The 15,875-nt window shown below is 38.4% G+C and overlaps 1 protein-coding gene and 1 non-coding gene across 16 annotated transcripts in view; both read left to right on the forward strand.

Annotated features, from left to right (window-relative positions):
- The window catches only part of Syne1 (spectrin repeat containing nuclear envelope protein 1), a 428,203-nt gene that overhangs the window by 176,095 nt on the left and 236,233 nt on the right, over positions 1 to 15,875 (forward strand). For all 15 annotated transcript variants that reach the window (XM_078018867.1, XM_078018877.1, XM_078018878.1 and 12 more), the window contains 9 exons: positions 459 to 582; positions 2,895 to 3,061; positions 4,986 to 5,139; positions 6,550 to 7,178; positions 9,145 to 9,324; positions 11,563 to 11,713; positions 12,163 to 12,321; positions 12,810 to 12,992; positions 15,542 to 15,643. In XM_078018867.1, the coding sequence (XP_077874993.1) occupies positions 459 to 582; positions 2,895 to 3,061; positions 4,986 to 5,139; positions 6,550 to 7,178; positions 9,145 to 9,324; positions 11,563 to 11,713; positions 12,163 to 12,321; positions 12,810 to 12,992; positions 15,542 to 15,643 (1,849 nt within the window). The remainder of the gene's footprint in view (positions 1 to 458; positions 583 to 2,894; positions 3,062 to 4,985; positions 5,140 to 6,549; positions 7,179 to 9,144; positions 9,325 to 11,562; positions 11,714 to 12,162; positions 12,322 to 12,809; positions 12,993 to 15,541; positions 15,644 to 15,875) is intronic.
- Trnav-cac (transfer RNA valine (anticodon CAC)) lies at positions 5,175 to 5,248 on the forward strand. The gene has a single exon. It is a non-coding gene; the product is annotated as a tRNA-Val (tRNA).

Raw genomic sequence — 15,875 nt, forward strand, 5'->3', positions numbered from 1 at the left:
TCCATCTCATTCCACCATCCTTCCCACCCCCACACCCCCCTCCCCTCACTCCCCTCTGCCCAATTCAAAGTAACTCTATTCTTCCCTAGCACCAACCCCCTTATTGTGAATTAGCATCCTCATATCAGAGAAAATATCTGGCCTTCAGTTTTGGGAATTGGCTTTTTTCATTGAGCATGGTATTCTCCAACTCCATCCATATACCTGCAAACGCCATAATTTCATTCTTCTTTAAGGCTGAGTAATATTCCATTGTGTCTATTTACATCACATTTTATTTACACAGTTTTAAGTGGTGCAGTCCACACACACTGCTTTTTGTCCCTCACACGCAAGGATGACAAAGGCTATTTTGCATGGTTTATCATGGTTCACATTGGCCCTCTGACCTCAGAAAGGTTTAGTCTTCTGGCATGATGATTTGGGATGAATGCGTTCCTTTCCTCTGCTTTCTTTAGACTCGAGAAAGAACTGTCATCCTTTTTGACCTGGTTAGAGCGATGTGAAGCCATGGCCAGTTCCCCAGAAATGGGCATGTCTGCAGACAGAGTCAAAGTGGAGGGTGAACTTCAGTTAATCCAGGCAAGTTCAAGGAAATGCAAGGAAGAAACATGAAGTGCTCTTTGTCACCGTTGTGTTACTTAAAAATAAATTAATAAGATGGGGCTGGGGATATAGCTCAGCGGTGGAGGGTTTGCCTGGCATGCACAAGACCTGGGCTCCATCCTGAACACCACAAAAGAATAAAAAAAACAAAGAAAAGAAATCTCTATCCCAAACTTCTTGCTTTGGTTTTGTGATCCCTGAAGCCACATGTGACATCAAGGTACGTATCCTGAAAAGAAGAGAACAACTCTGACCTGAGAGACGAGGGAATGGCAGGTGGAATTCTGTGGAGACCTAGTTCCATGGTGCATGAGAAAATCCTGCGATATGATGTCTGGGATGGGAATAAAGCTGGTGTGCCAGGGGAGCTGTGAGAAGGATGGCCAGAGAAGTACATGGGATGAGGTTGACTATCAGTAATCCCCAAAGCTGGTACAAGGTATAATCTCTCCATTTTCATATTTATTTATAAGAATTTTCAGTAATAGAAAATCACTAATAAAGAGAGAAATAATGCTGAAAGAAATCAACAGCCATGATTATTTTCAAGCAAGACAAAAAAAATCAGTGATATCAAACATGAATAATAGGTAGAAAGACAAAGAATAATAGCTTATCACAACTTTGAAGAAGGCAACTTTTGAAACTTAAAAAAAATCACATGGCACTAATGAAGCTAGTCAACATTACTGATTTTTGTAGATAAATTACTTGAAGTGATACTTGTCTATGCCCAAAATTCAATAGGCAAATTGTTTCTTAACAGAGATTTATATCCCAATTTTCTCCATCACCTTTTATCACAAGTTTAGGATAGAGCTTGGTTCTCTTCATTTTTATAATTTCTTCTCTTATAGTTCCATTAGGGGATATAACAAATTAAAAATTTAAAAAATAATAGTCCCATCAGAGGGCTTGGCATGGTAGTGCATGCCTGTAATATCCCAGTAGCTCGGGAGGCTGAGGCAGGAGGATCAGCAGTTCAAAGCCAGTGCCAACAACTTAGTGAGGCCCTGAGCAACTCAGAAAGACCCTTTCTCTAAATAGAGAACAAGAAGGACTGGGGATGTGGCTCAGTGGTTAAGTGCCCCTGGGTTCAATCCCCAGTAAAAAAAAAAAAAAAAAAAGAAAAGAAAAAATTCCATCAGAGGTTATCTGTGGCATCTGAACCTATTGCCCATCTTCAGATCTTATCCTTCCTTGATGTTGAGGGGGCCATATCCCCATTCTCTCCCCATTTCCAGCTTTAAAAACATGGATGCTCTGCATTCATCTTCTGGAAAGTCCCTTCTCAGACACCTACAGTGGCTACCCTCAGCACAAGGACAATCATTCTGGTTCCTATAAGTATAGACAAGATGGTCCAAGAGGCTAAGTCACAGCTCTCCTCCTTAAAAACAGCAAAGCATAGACATGAAGATGTCCCAGTACATTGAATTGGACTCCTCGGTGTCTCCATGTGGAATCTAAGTGCTGTGCGTGAGAGGGCTGAGAGGGGCTCTAGGCCTCTGTCACTCCCTTGTCCACACACCGTGTACTGTGGGCTGACTGTGAGCATCCATTCCCACCTCCTGGCCATCCTGGGCCCCTTCTTTCCTGTATACTGCTAGCATGTGTTCCCATTCTGCTTTGGGGTCTTCCCTGTCATTCATAGGCTGATTCTCTTCTGATATATACATATAGCAGTTTTCCTTTTATAATATACTGGGCTCCGCTAGGAAGGGGAAAAAGCATTTTGATAAGCATCTACTATGTGCTGTCATATGTACTACCCGTGTCATCAATTAACACCTCTTTGTGTTGTTCTCTATCTATATGAGTCTTTGTTAATTCAATTTAAAAATAAGCAGTTTTATTCATGCAAGTTAAATAAGAGCCCTTCAACCCCACAATTTGGCCTAATGTGGTCTCTAAACAGAGAGAGACACCATGTTCCTGGTGCCTAGAAGCGCATCTGTTTTTGTTAGGTGTTCTTTGGTTCTTATCCATCATACTTTTTCTGTGATTCTTTTTGCTTCCTCAGTTTCTTTGTTCTATAGGAAATTCACAGCTTTCAATTTTGCCTAACTTATAACTCAGACTCCAGAAAACTCATTCAGGTTTCAGCAGCATTTAAAAAATGTCAGTGATGGTCAAGTGAATCCATTGCTCAGTCAAGTAGTAGTAACTGTCTTGGCCTTAATGACCTCCGTTTTGCAAGAATCTACCTGTGGTGGCCACCTTCTGTTGCAGGGCCCTCCCCGCCCTGTGCTCTCACGGGGAGGTCTGTGACTGTTCTGCTTTCCCAGGCCCTACAGGGTGAAGTGGTGTCTCAGGCCTCCTCCTACAGCAGCCTCTTGCAGTTGAAGGAGTCACTCTTCTCAGTCGCCTCCAAGGAGGACGTAAAAATGATCAGACTACATTTGGAGCAGCTGGACGAGAGGTGGAGAGACCTACCACAGATAATTGGGAAGAGGTTGGTTCTAAAAAGTCCTAATAGTGTTCATTTATTTTAAATGGTGAACATAAATTTTTTAAAAACCATACTTTTATTTTATTTAACTCAGCCATCAGGGGATTGATACCAGGCAGTGGAAGAAAACTGTCATTTTAAAACTCAATGTCCTTAAAATATGCATTGTTGGTGAACCTCAATTCAAAGATTTTGTTTCACCTGAAAGAGAAAATGAGTAAACTAGTTGAAATATATTGAAGAGTAAAGGGTTGCTAGTGTTTTTTTTTTTTGCTAGTGTGTATATTATTTGTTGATTGAGCTATTTGCATAAGAAAAGAAAATGGTAATTAAAATTTGGTCTCCTGTGATATTTCTCAGCCAGAGGCATTTTGTACACATCATTTCATTTCAAAATTGATCTTTGGAGAGAGGGAGGGAAACTGTTCATATACTAAATGGAGGCAAAAGTGGATTAAATCTTAGTTAACTAGATGATCAGCAATTTTCATTTATCTTTCTAATTAAAAAGAGAACAGATTTTGTCTTTAAATTGATATTGATTACCCATATGATGATGTGAATCTTGGATAAGCATTTAACCATTCTGACCATTTTAAAAATCCATTCATTCAGCCCATATTTATTTAGTTTCTGAAGTGAGTAGAGCACCCTTCAATGTGCTGTGGATCACTCCACTTTCATGGAGCTTATATTTATTCCATTGCTTATTCATTTGTTCAATCAATCAACAAATGCTTATTGGGTATCTGCCGATTGCCAGGCACTGTATTGGAGGCTGGTGCCATAGAAAAAAGCAAACCCTGAACTCAGGTATTTTATAGATTAGTGGGGGAACAACAAGAAAACCATTGAGAGAGGTGAGCATGGAGTATTCAAGGAATGAAAAAGAGGGACATTTGAACTGGGAAGTTCGACAAAGGAAGTTCCATAAAGGAAGTGAGGTCAACTCTCAAAAGATGAGAAATTTTCTTTAAAAATGAGCAGGGTCTGTCTGCTCTCTCTCAGAGGGAAAATAAAGGACTTTTAAGCTAATAATACAAATGTGTGACTTTTTAAGAATATGATGAATTCCTGTAAGGATAATGTGTAGAAAAAATTTGCAAGGATTAGAATATGAAAGTTAAAAAGTTGAGCTCTCTAATATGTACAATTAATATGCGTAAAAATTTTGATAAAAATTTGAAATAGTAAAACGTTGATCTCTGGATACAAACCATTGTAATGAATATTTGATTGTAATGTTATGTTTGGGATCCCAGTTTGGGATTCTCATCTCCTATACCTGTTATCGGCCAGCAGAGGACAAGAGGACGTAGACAGAGGCAGCAAATGGCCCAAGGCTCCAGGGAGAAATAAGTGGGTACAGTGGGCAACAGACAGGAGGTCAGAGGGAGTGCGGGGCATCGTTGCCTCAGATGAGGACAGAGGAGCAAGTACGTGGGATCCCCTGGGGCATGGCCTCCCAAGTACAACAGGAAACTGCTCCAGTATAGACACATGACAGGGAATGTTCTGATCCCATGACACCGTTTCTGACTAGTCTAGAGAGTGGACAGTAGGGAAGCGAAGGTGTCAGGAAAGAGGCCAGCTTAAACAAAGACTCAGAAACTCAGGCCAGGGTGAGCACAGTGGAAAGGAGAAGAGCAAAGCACCGATATATCTGGTGGAGCACGTGGGACCGACTGTGCACAGGTGAGATGTGGTGGTGAGGAAATGAGCGGGGACCATCAGGGTGGGTGGTAGCAATATTAACTGAGACAGAGAAACTGTGAGGAAAGCAGGATTTTGGAAGAAGGAACTATCCACAGGTTCAGCTTGTCCATGTAAGACATCATCATGGGATAAGCTTCATTCCCAAAATCCGTCCTTAACCCATTCTGCTCACTAATGGAACATTTTAACTTTAACCCCTTTCTCCACACAGGATTAATTTTCTTCAGTCCGTGGTTGCTGAACACCAGCAATTTGATGAGTTGCTGCTTTCTGTTTCTGTCTGGATCAAAGCATTTCTCAGTGAATTACAATCTACTTCTGAGATAAGCGTCATGGACCATCAAGTAGCTTTTACTCGGCAGAAGGTAAATCTTCTGTTAGGATTAAAGAAAAAAAGGGCTGGGGATGTAGCTCAGTTGGTAGAGTGCTTGCCTCACATGCATAAGGCCCTGAGTTCAATCCTCAGCATCACAAAATAATAATAATAATAATAATAATAATAATAATAATAATAATAACAAAATGGAGTCACGTAGGGTAAGTTCTAAACAGAAATAAAAAAGATTGAAGAAAAATCCCTTCACAAGGGAGAGTTCTTGAATTACAAAGGAAAATATGTGACAGTAATCTAACTTTTCATTCATATGAAAATGTTTTAATGATCGAGTATATGGGTCCTGCCAATTTCTTACACACATAAATTAAGCAGATAAAACCCCTTCAAGACAGAATAGGGAAATACAACAAGAAACTGTTTATTCATAGTGGAGCAAATTATTTGTAGCATAAAGTGATAAGAACGTTCATTTTTAGGCTTTTGAATTCGTTTTTATTCCTGTACCAAAAATTAAAACAAATTGCAATGCTTTAATGATAAAGTTGTTCTGAATTACTATTTAGCTTGAAAGTATTTAAAAAGTCATGGCTTATTTATAAATTATGTGCTATGTCTATTCTGGCACCAAAAAAATATTTTAAAATCAGATATTGATTTTCAAGCATGGGGAAAGTGGAGAAGAGTTACATAATACACTTTAAATAAAATTTCATAATAAAATGTTTAGTATTTATTGGGTATTTACTCCTTGCCGAGTTTTGCTGTTTGGCCTTACAAAGAGCACACTTCTGTCCTTGGGACAGGAGGTAGCTCTGCAACTTGGAAGAATGTACCAAAGTCAGGCTTCTCCCTCCAAGAAGACTGGGAGAGAGGTGCTGCCTTCTGGGATGATTTTATTTCAAAGGAGGAATGTCCTTGAGAAAGACAATCCTGGGTTGTAAAACTGATCAGACTTTAAAAGGTGGATCTCAATGAGACAAAGAAGAATTTATGATTGATTTGTAAGGCAAATGCTCTAAGAAAAAACAGTTCAGGAACCTGGGTTAGAGAACTCTCTCAATTTCATCATCAGACAGGGGCAGCTGTAAGGTCCTTGTGGTCAGGGTTAGGACAGAAATTAGGATAAAATTTCTCATGAATGGGAACCATGCTGAGATTGTTGGCAGTTTTCTGCTAGATTTTCAATGTGGTTTCTTGTGAGCTAGTCCAATATCCTATATGGCAGACTCACATAATAATATATATATTTTTATATATGACATATATAGATGAACAAAATGGGAAATTGTGAATGTTTCTTAAAGACTCATTGTAGATGACCTTTAAGCATTATGCTATCCATGGCACATAAAATCCAACTTAACCTCACGAATCCTGCTTCTCTGACTCATGGACTCTAGTGTACCTGAGGATTCAGCAACTCTCTCTTGTCTTCCAGGATCACGCAGTAGAAATAGAGAATAAAAAGGGAGAGCTGCAGAGTCTGCAGAGTCACTTGGAAAAGCTGGGGTCTCTGGGCCGTGCTGAGGACCTCCATCTGCTCCAGGGCAAGACGGAGGACTGCCTGCAGCTCTTCGAGGAGGCCAATCAGGTGGTAGAGAGGAGGCAGCTTGCCCTGTCCCAGCTGTCAGAGTTCCTGCAGACCCACGCCTCTCTGTCCGGGGTTCTCCGCCAGCTGAGGCAAACGGTGGAAGCAACCAACAGCATGAACAAGAAGCAGTCTGACTTGTTGGAGAAGGATCTTGGGGACGCCATCCGGGACGTTAAAGCGTTGGAATCCACTGCCATCGGTCTCGATGGCCTGCTTACCAAAGCCCAGTACCATCTGAAAAGTGGGAGCGGGGAGCAAAGGACATCCTGCAGAGCCACGGCTGATCAGCTCTGTGCAGAATTGGAGAGGATCCAGAACCTGCTGGGGACCAAGCAGAGTGAGGCGGATGCGCTGGCAGTGTTGAAGAAAGCGTTTGAAGACCAGAGAGAGGGGCTGCTGAAAAGCATTGAGGACATCGAGGAGAGGGCTGACAAGGAAGGCCTGAAGGAGCCCACCCGCCAAGCTCTTCAGCAGAGGTACTCGAGTGGCCGGCGCTGAAGCCTGCTGTCCCTTCAGCTTTTCATTTCTTGTGGAGTGAACTTTCGTGCAAAGCTTTAAATAGTGCCATAGTTAGCAAATTTTAAAGATTCCGAAGATAAAATTCATGGCTAATTCAGTTGAGAAGTACTCAAGTTTCCTCAAGAATTTTCCTGCGGGTGATATCTGAGCCCCTTTGAGAGTGTATCTCCAGGACAGATTAGAAACCATGTTATATATTTGTGAGATATTTTAGAAGAAGGGGCGCATCTTCTGTAGAAAGAATGAAGACAGAGATCCAAGTAGTAGTAGTGTAATTCTGGTGTAAAAATATCAGCAAATTCCTCTCTAGGGCTCACCAGCCCCTCAGTAAAGAGCACAGCAGGTGCATTGGCTGGCAGTAGGTGGCAGATGTTGGAGGAGAGAAATCAGGGTGAAATAGCACTCGCTCTCTCTCATAGAGAAGAGCTTAGGAAAGTGGTAGGAGTCATCTGAGATCTTTGTTCACCCATCAAATGTGAAACCAGTCCACCTGACAGTCTGTACGGAGAAGGCAGCACATCTGGGGGTGTCAGTGAGATCAGTGGAGAAGCAAAGGAATCAGAGTTAGTTTCCTCCGTAAATTTGACAAGTGAGGGTTGTTGTTTTTTTCCCCCTAATGTTACCTTTGTTTCTATCTTCTTCCTTCTTAATAGAACCTTATCCCCATTTATCTTCTAAGGCCACTTTTGGGCTCTTGGAGCCAAGAAACAGTGGAAAAGCATCCCAAGATGTTCATGATTTTGTTAAGAATTATGCTGTCCCTGCTAAGACCATTAGCATTTGACCCCTTTTACCCCAAATCAAAGAAGAAGCCAAAGCATTAGTTAGGTGACAGTGGAGTTAATATCAGGACTCCAGCTGGGACTCCTCATTATATCCCTTATGGGCAGTAAGCAAAAAAAAAAAAATGTAACTAGTTTAATAATACATTCAGAAAAGGGGATGGGATCTGGGAAAATAGCCTTTAAAGAGAGAACAAGGTGCCTAGTGTTTCTCACATAGGAAAGAGCAGCCTTACCTTCCGGCCAACTCAGGCCAAGCCGACAGAAATGTTAAAGCTGCAGGAGAAAGGTCAGACTGGCCTCAAGAACCCCATCGGTATCCCCAGGTCACCAAGGACACACAAACACTGAGACAATGTAGCAGTAAATTGATGGTTGGTAAACCCCAACCATCCTGAGGTTTCACTCCACCACCTTGGGCACTCTCTTGCAAGGTGGGTATAATGACAACACCTGCCTGCAGCCACTCCACATTGGGAATCAAGGGGAATACCACATGTGCCCCTGCCTTACACTCTACAGTATGATACCAGTGTGAAGATGAGCCAGTAATTACCTCTTTGTGGTCACATTTTACAAATGCCTAAATATTATTAGGGATAAAGAAACATGATCATTTTCTCATGGTAATCTTTTCAATCAAGTAGGACATTTAAGTTCAAAAATAGGTATTTTCCACAGAACTCAGGAAAGCTAGTTTTGTTTTAAATGAAATAACTATAACCCTTCAATGTTCATTATTCTTTTGGGTTGGACCTCATGCACAGAAAGGTTTTTGTTTGTTTGTTTGTTTGTTTGTTTTTGCATGATCTTGTAATCCATATTCACCTACCTTGACCACAGGGTTAGCCTTAGCCTTAAAAGTCTTATACCTCCAAAACCAAATAGAAAATTCAAGCATAACAGACGATGGAAAGAAAATACAATGCTCTTCAATGTTTTCTGAGGTACAGTGTCAAGTCATAATGCAAATTTAACTTTAAAAGCATCTTTATCAGTGGATATGCATTAATGTTCTTGCTGTGTTAAGTTTTTCCAGCTATTAAGCTGCATGCTTTCGGGACTCATCATGTGCTTACAAAAAGTAAAATTAGTTCACTGCCTTAATAGATCAGTAATGAAACCATGTTTTAACTCACAGGTTGAGAGTGTTCAATCAGTTAGAAGATGAATTGAATTCTCATGAACATGAGCTATGCTGGTTGAAAGACAAAGCTAAACAAATTGCCCAGAAGGATGTAGCTTTTGCACCTGAAGTCGACAGAGAGATAAACCGCTTAGAAGTCACCTGGAATGATACCAAAAAGCTAATTCATGAAAAGTAAGTAGAAATGTCCCAGTTTTACTTTCAATTTCCATAATTTTGTGACATTAGGCCATTACCTAGAGATTTGTGATGATAGGATTATGAGTTGAATTCCTTGCTCATCTTCATAGGTTTTTTATGTCCCTTTAGTAACATTAAAAAATTTGTCCTATGGAGCTTTACCGAGGATGTTGAGATAACAACGTTCAGTATTCAGTGCTCTAAAAGTAGTTGTCAGGGTTGGGTTGTAGCTCAGTGGCAGAGTCCCTAGCATGTCTGAAGCCCGGGGTATGATTCCTAGCACTGTAAATTAAAAGTAGTAATCAACAATTACAAAGTGCTTGGATAAGTCTTAACTTCTGATTTTCTTTTTGTTTTGTGTAATTTTACTTGTTTGTATTTGAACTATAATTAAATACAATAAAATTCACCCTTTTCCATATACAATTCTATGAATTTTGACACACTCATACTGTTGTACAATCATCAAATGTCATGGTAACTGTTCTCCTACCTGAAAAAGGAAAAAAAAAATCCTTCATGTCTTATTGTAATTGATATCACTTCCTTTTGTCCAGTTTCTCACAATCATTGGTCAATCATATGTAGCTTCGCCTTTTTTCAAAATCATATAGAAATGGAATCATATAGAATGTAATGTCTTGAGTCTGACTTTTATTTTTACATAGCAAAACATAATTGTATATATATCCTTGCTTTATTCTTTTTTAATAGCTAAATATCCCATTGACTGACTGTTCCACAGTTTTTCTATCAACTAGTATATGGATAACTTCCAGTGTGAATGATTATAAATGAAGCACCTATTAACATTCATGTTCAAGTTTTTATTTATACATCAATTTTATTTCACTTGGCTAAATATTTAAAGGTGGGATTGTGTTACATGGTCAAGTATATGCTTATAAGGAACTGCCAAACTATTTTCCAAAATGTTGGCACCATGTTGCACTCAAACATGTCAGAGATTTCTAGAAGCTCCACACCATTTGTATCACTTGCTATTGTCAAGCATTTTTTATTTGTTTGTTTGACATTCTAAAAGATATATAGAAATATCTCATTGTTTTTAATTTTATATTTCCTGATTACTAATGATATTGAGCATGTTATTTGCCACACACACATACACACATACTTATGTGCAAACTAGTGCAACCATTCTGGAAAGCAGTATGGAGATTCCCCCCAAAACTGGGAATGGAACCACCATATGACCAGCTACCTATTCCTCAGTTTATATCCAAAAGACTTAAATCAGCATACTATAGGGATGTAGCCACATTTTTAATATTTATAGTAGTACAATTCACAATAGCCAAGCTATGGAACCAACTTAGGTGCCGTTCAACAGATGAATGGATAAAGAAAATGTGATATATTTAATAAAATATGTATATGTTTATATACTATATATAAATATATATATTTAACAAAATATATATACACATATGTATATATCAGAGTATTAGTCATAAAAAGCATGAATAAAATTATGCTACTTATCAGTAAGTCACCAGAACTGGAGAACATCATGCTAAGTGAAATAAGCCAGACTTAAAAAGTCAAAGGTCCAGTGTTTTCTATGATATGGGAAGCTAGATCAAAGGGGAAAAGAAGAGGGAGAAAAATACCATAAATATATAAGAGATATCAGTGGAGCAGAGGAAGGGGACTGAAGGGGGAGGGAGAGGAATGGGAAGAGGGAGGAAAGATGCAGTGACCCTGACCAAACTTTCCTATGTATATATATGAATATATCATAGTGAATCTCACTTCATGCTCCTAAGTATTTTAATTATTGAGCTGTGTTTTTATTTGCTTTGTTTTTATTTTGCTTTTCCTTCTTTTTTTTGCCCCCAGTATATGCCCTTATGAAGTAATTAAAACACCATGAAAACATTAAAAAAAAAAAAAACAAACATTGAGTGACTCAATCTAAGTAAGTTGGAATTGTCAACAACATATGCTGTTGCTTGTTTGTCATTGAGTTCACGGATTTTATTTTAATGCTCATGTGCTTCCTTTATTCATAAAGAACATATTGGACATTATTAGACATTAGTGTTAAGTAGCATTAACCAGAAACAGCAGAGGAAAAATGTGATTTTCTCTTGGTTCCAGCATCTGCCTGTGGATACTTGCACATAGTGAAATACCAGGTCCAAGCCTAAGGAACTCTTGTCCTTCCTAATGTGACACTAAATGATACACGTTCTTCCATTGTTATAGCCAGGGTCAGTGCTGTGGACTTATTGATTTGATGAGAGAGTATCAGAACTTGAAGTCAACTGTGTCTCAGGTCCTAGAAGGTGCCAGTAGTGTCATTGTGACCAGAACCACCATAAAAGATCAAGAGGACCTTAAATGGGCTGTTTCAAAGGTAAAATTCAAATGCATTTATTTTAATATTACCACCATCTCCACCACCATTAATACCACTACCACCAAATGAGTAGTTTTGCTTCTTATAAAAGAAGTTTTTTTGTGTGTGTCAGTTCACGTAGATGTAGATAATTCCTGCTAAAAGCACAATTTTTTTTCTAGGAATGCTGATATTCTAGGATTCTAACAATTCAAGAAGCGATATTATATATACACACACACACACACACACACACACACACATACACACACACATACACATACATAGTGTGTGTGCATCTGTGTGTGTGTGTGTGTGTGTGTGTGTGTGTGTAGAGAGTGAGAGAGTTAAATAATACCACTAATTTCAGAATAAGATCAACCATGAATTAAATTTCTCAGAAGCAAATGGCTTTAAACTCTTATCACTGGTGATTTTGTTAATCAAGGAAACATTTATGTCCACAGCATGAATCTGCCAAAAATGAAATGAATTGTAAGCAGAAAGAATTGGACAGTTTTACCAGTAAAGGCAAACACTTGTTATCTGAACTGAAAAAAGTCCACAGTAGTGATTTCGCCTTGGTGAAAACTGACATGGAAGGAACCGTGGACAAGTGGCTGGATGTAAGACCTTTGCTGTAGGAAGAACATGTAGCAATAATACTGTGAATATGCAGTCTGTTGCTGCCAATGGTATTTCCTTATATTATAAATGTGCTCAAATTTAATGTCCATTCCTGTTCCTCAGCATTACAAATAATAGTGATAATTGTTTTACATTGAACAATAAATGCAATAGATGGACCCCAATCCTGTGGAATTCAACCTCATAGTGAGTTATATTTTTGTAGATTTCAGTACACCTGTAGCCGTTTGTATCCCAATTTATGAATGAAAACTGAGTGTCTCAGAAATCCAAACAACTCTCCAAATGACAGAAACAATCTATGTATTGATTGGCATTTGCTTGAATCACATGTGCTAATTAGCTTACAATAATTTTGGTTAAACTTTGTCCGGAATATAATTTTCTAATTAAAAAAGCATTCGTCAGGGATGAGTCCTTGAAAGCCTCAGATTATCAATGACATGGCTTCCCTTTTTTGTCCTAGGTATCAGAGAAAATTGAAGAAAACATAGATAGGCTGAGGGGCGGCCTGTCCATTTGGGAGGATGTACTTTCAAGTAAAGATGAGATCGAGGGATGGTCCAATAATTCTCTTCCACAGCTGGCTGAAAATATCAACAACCTGAACAACAGCCACAAAGCTGAAGAATTTCTTAGAGAATTTGAGGTAAACTCACTATGCCTACATATGGAGCTGGGGGTACATCATTGTCTTGAATGTGAGAAAGTGGAGTCTTTTCTCAGTTCGTTCTTCTCAAAGACACATAAGAGAATTACAAAACTCGCAACTCTCTTCTGCTATTTACTCAAAATTTTAATCAGCTCTGGGTAGGAGATTCTTTGTGCATTTCTATCATTTCTTATTTAGGGCCCTTTTTTGAAGTATTAATAGAAAAACAGAAGTCTATAAAATGTATAATTTTCTAATTTTTCTGAGAATAAAAATTATTTTATTTTATTTTATTTTATTCTCATTTGAAAACAAAATTGGAAGCATTTGAATATGTAGTACCTATTTTTTTGTTGTTCAAGAAAAGAAAAGAAAAAGAAAACATGTTTACTACCTGCTTACAATGTGCTATTATTATGTTTGGTACTTGCTTCTTCTACTTCCTATTTGGAAATGGAAGAAAATTGGAAATTCAGATGCCTCAGGCTTCCAAGGCAAGTCTCTGACCTTCTGAAGGTTTAGTAACCAATTTATTTAAAATTCATTATATTCCCATTTATTACATACATTTATTCAGTATTCATCAAATTATTAATGAATGTCTACCTTATATCAGGAAATGTTTTAGATGCTGAAAATTTAATAGTAAACAAAGTCCCTACCTTTGTGGAATTTGCATTATTTACATTACAATATGTGTTATTGTGAAATGCCAAGTACTAGCTGGGCTAGGATAAAAATTAAAGCAGGATAAGAGGAAATAGAGGAAGGAAAGATACCTATTTCACAAAGCACATAGCTGACTGTACTCTTGGTAACAACAGTGAATATTCCCACTGAATACTCTGGTGCCCAGAATTGTATCTGGCACCATACACAGGAATTGGCAGATAAGTAAATGAATGGCCGCAGTCTGAAAAAATATAGGCAAATTTGAAAAGTATTACCTAAGCTATTCTGTGATCTCTGACCCAAGCAATGTTTGATAGATTTTATAATCTAATTTCTAAAGGCCATCACAGCTGGAAGAAATTATGCAGATTAAAATAACCAGCAGTGAAGGATACTGAGGTCTCTTTAGTTGCTTTTGCTGATATTAACATTACAGCTCAAATTGTGGTCTATGCTGGATTCAATTTATACCAGCTCAAAGAAGTTGATTGTTGAATTTTTAAGAATTTTGTAAGTCACTTTAAACACAACCACTATTAAAATTGAGGGTGTAAATAAATGTGCAATTAAATAAATTCTATTTTAAAAGTTAATGAATACTCAAAATTTGTCCATCCCTCATTGTTCTACATATCACTATTATCTAGGTCCCTGAGTTATTGACATCTGTCCCATCTTTATCATCTATATCAGAGATGGTGGCAATACTGTGGAGTGATGTGCCACTGTGTGTATCTTGCAGGTCCCTGTGCAGTGACATTGTATTATAGCTAGAAGTGGTGGTAACTGTTATGGCAGTAATTTTAGGGGGGGAGGCAGTGAGTTGTCAGACCAGTCTAGAATCTCCAAACTCAGAAATTCAGGGAGCCCATGTGCCCCAGACCCACGTTCAATGTGACTAGGATCAGGCCCTTACAAATGGGTGGTTTTGCAGGTGACTGTCTGTGACATACTTGCTAACAGACTCTGTTTACTGGAACTGGCCATCACTCATCAGTGCCTTTCCTGCTGCAGAGTGCTAAGTGTGGGTCAGTAGATCGATTCCTTATTTGCCCATCTGGCTTCTGCAGAGGCTAGAGGGCCCTACAGTCAGTTCCCCATCTTACTGTGTAAGTAAATTACTTTCTGAATTCAGGACATCAGAAAGTTTGTTAGTGTCTACAAAGCACCAACATGCCATTTTTAACCTGAGAGGGATAATTTATTAAATGCTCCTTTGTGGTCCCAAATAACAAATGAAGTTTTTTATAAGCATCTTTTTTTTTCAAAAATGGTTCCTAATTGTTCTTTTTCTTTTCTGTGTTGGTGTTCATGAAAAGTAAAAAAGAAAAAGAAAAAAAAGGGGGGGATAAAATATCAGTTGTCAATGTCCCAAGTAATCCGGTTTCTGCTTGAATAGTCTGACAATGTCTATTTGAAATGTTTCTGCATATTACATTTCTATTATATATTATCTACAACCATTAGGCACTCTTGCTGTGTATTTGCTTTGAAATGCTTCTGGAAGAGTTTAATGCTGCCATAGTAACTGGTAAAATAGTCCTCTCAACGAATACAGGACAGCCCATTGGAAACCCCCGCTGACTCAGGGACTGTGGTCAGTGTTTAATTTTTTCCAGGAGCTTTTATTCTAATAAAGGAGGGTAGGGAGAAGGAAACGATTTGTGTACTCCCTTACATGCCAACTGAATGATAACTGGAGCTTTTTCCACATTCATAAGTAATAGCATCCCTCAGAAAATGAAACAGGGCTCTTTTTTTTACACAGCTTACAGTTGGTATCTTGACAGTTCTTGAAATTATGAAATGCTAATTACAGCACATCAGCATTTCTGATTAGTTGTGCTTTTCCCCTGTGTCTTTTATGTTGGTAGTCTGAAGTTAAAAACAAAGCACTGAAATTGGAAGAACTGCATTCCAAAGTTAATGCACTCAAAGAATTAACTAAAAATCCGGAAACACCACCAGACCTTCAGGTAAGCACTCAAATCAGATGTAATAGTCATGGTATACGAGTCTCTCTCTTATATTCTCCTCTCTCAAAAAAAAAATTATATCCCTCCTCGTGTTACCATCTTCATCATAATTTCAAGCAAACATGTTGCCTTTATCTTATGTGGGGTTAAATATTAATGTCTATGGAATTCCTTGTGCCAATGTTAATGTCATATTTCCAACTCGAGTATTTATGAGTAGTTCTTCATTCCT

This window comes from Ictidomys tridecemlineatus, chromosome 8 (genome assembly GCF_052094955.1).
Source record: "Ictidomys tridecemlineatus isolate mIctTri1 chromosome 8, mIctTri1.hap1, whole genome shotgun sequence".
NCBI classification, from domain to species: Eukaryota; Metazoa; Chordata; class Mammalia; order Rodentia; family Sciuridae; genus Ictidomys; species Ictidomys tridecemlineatus.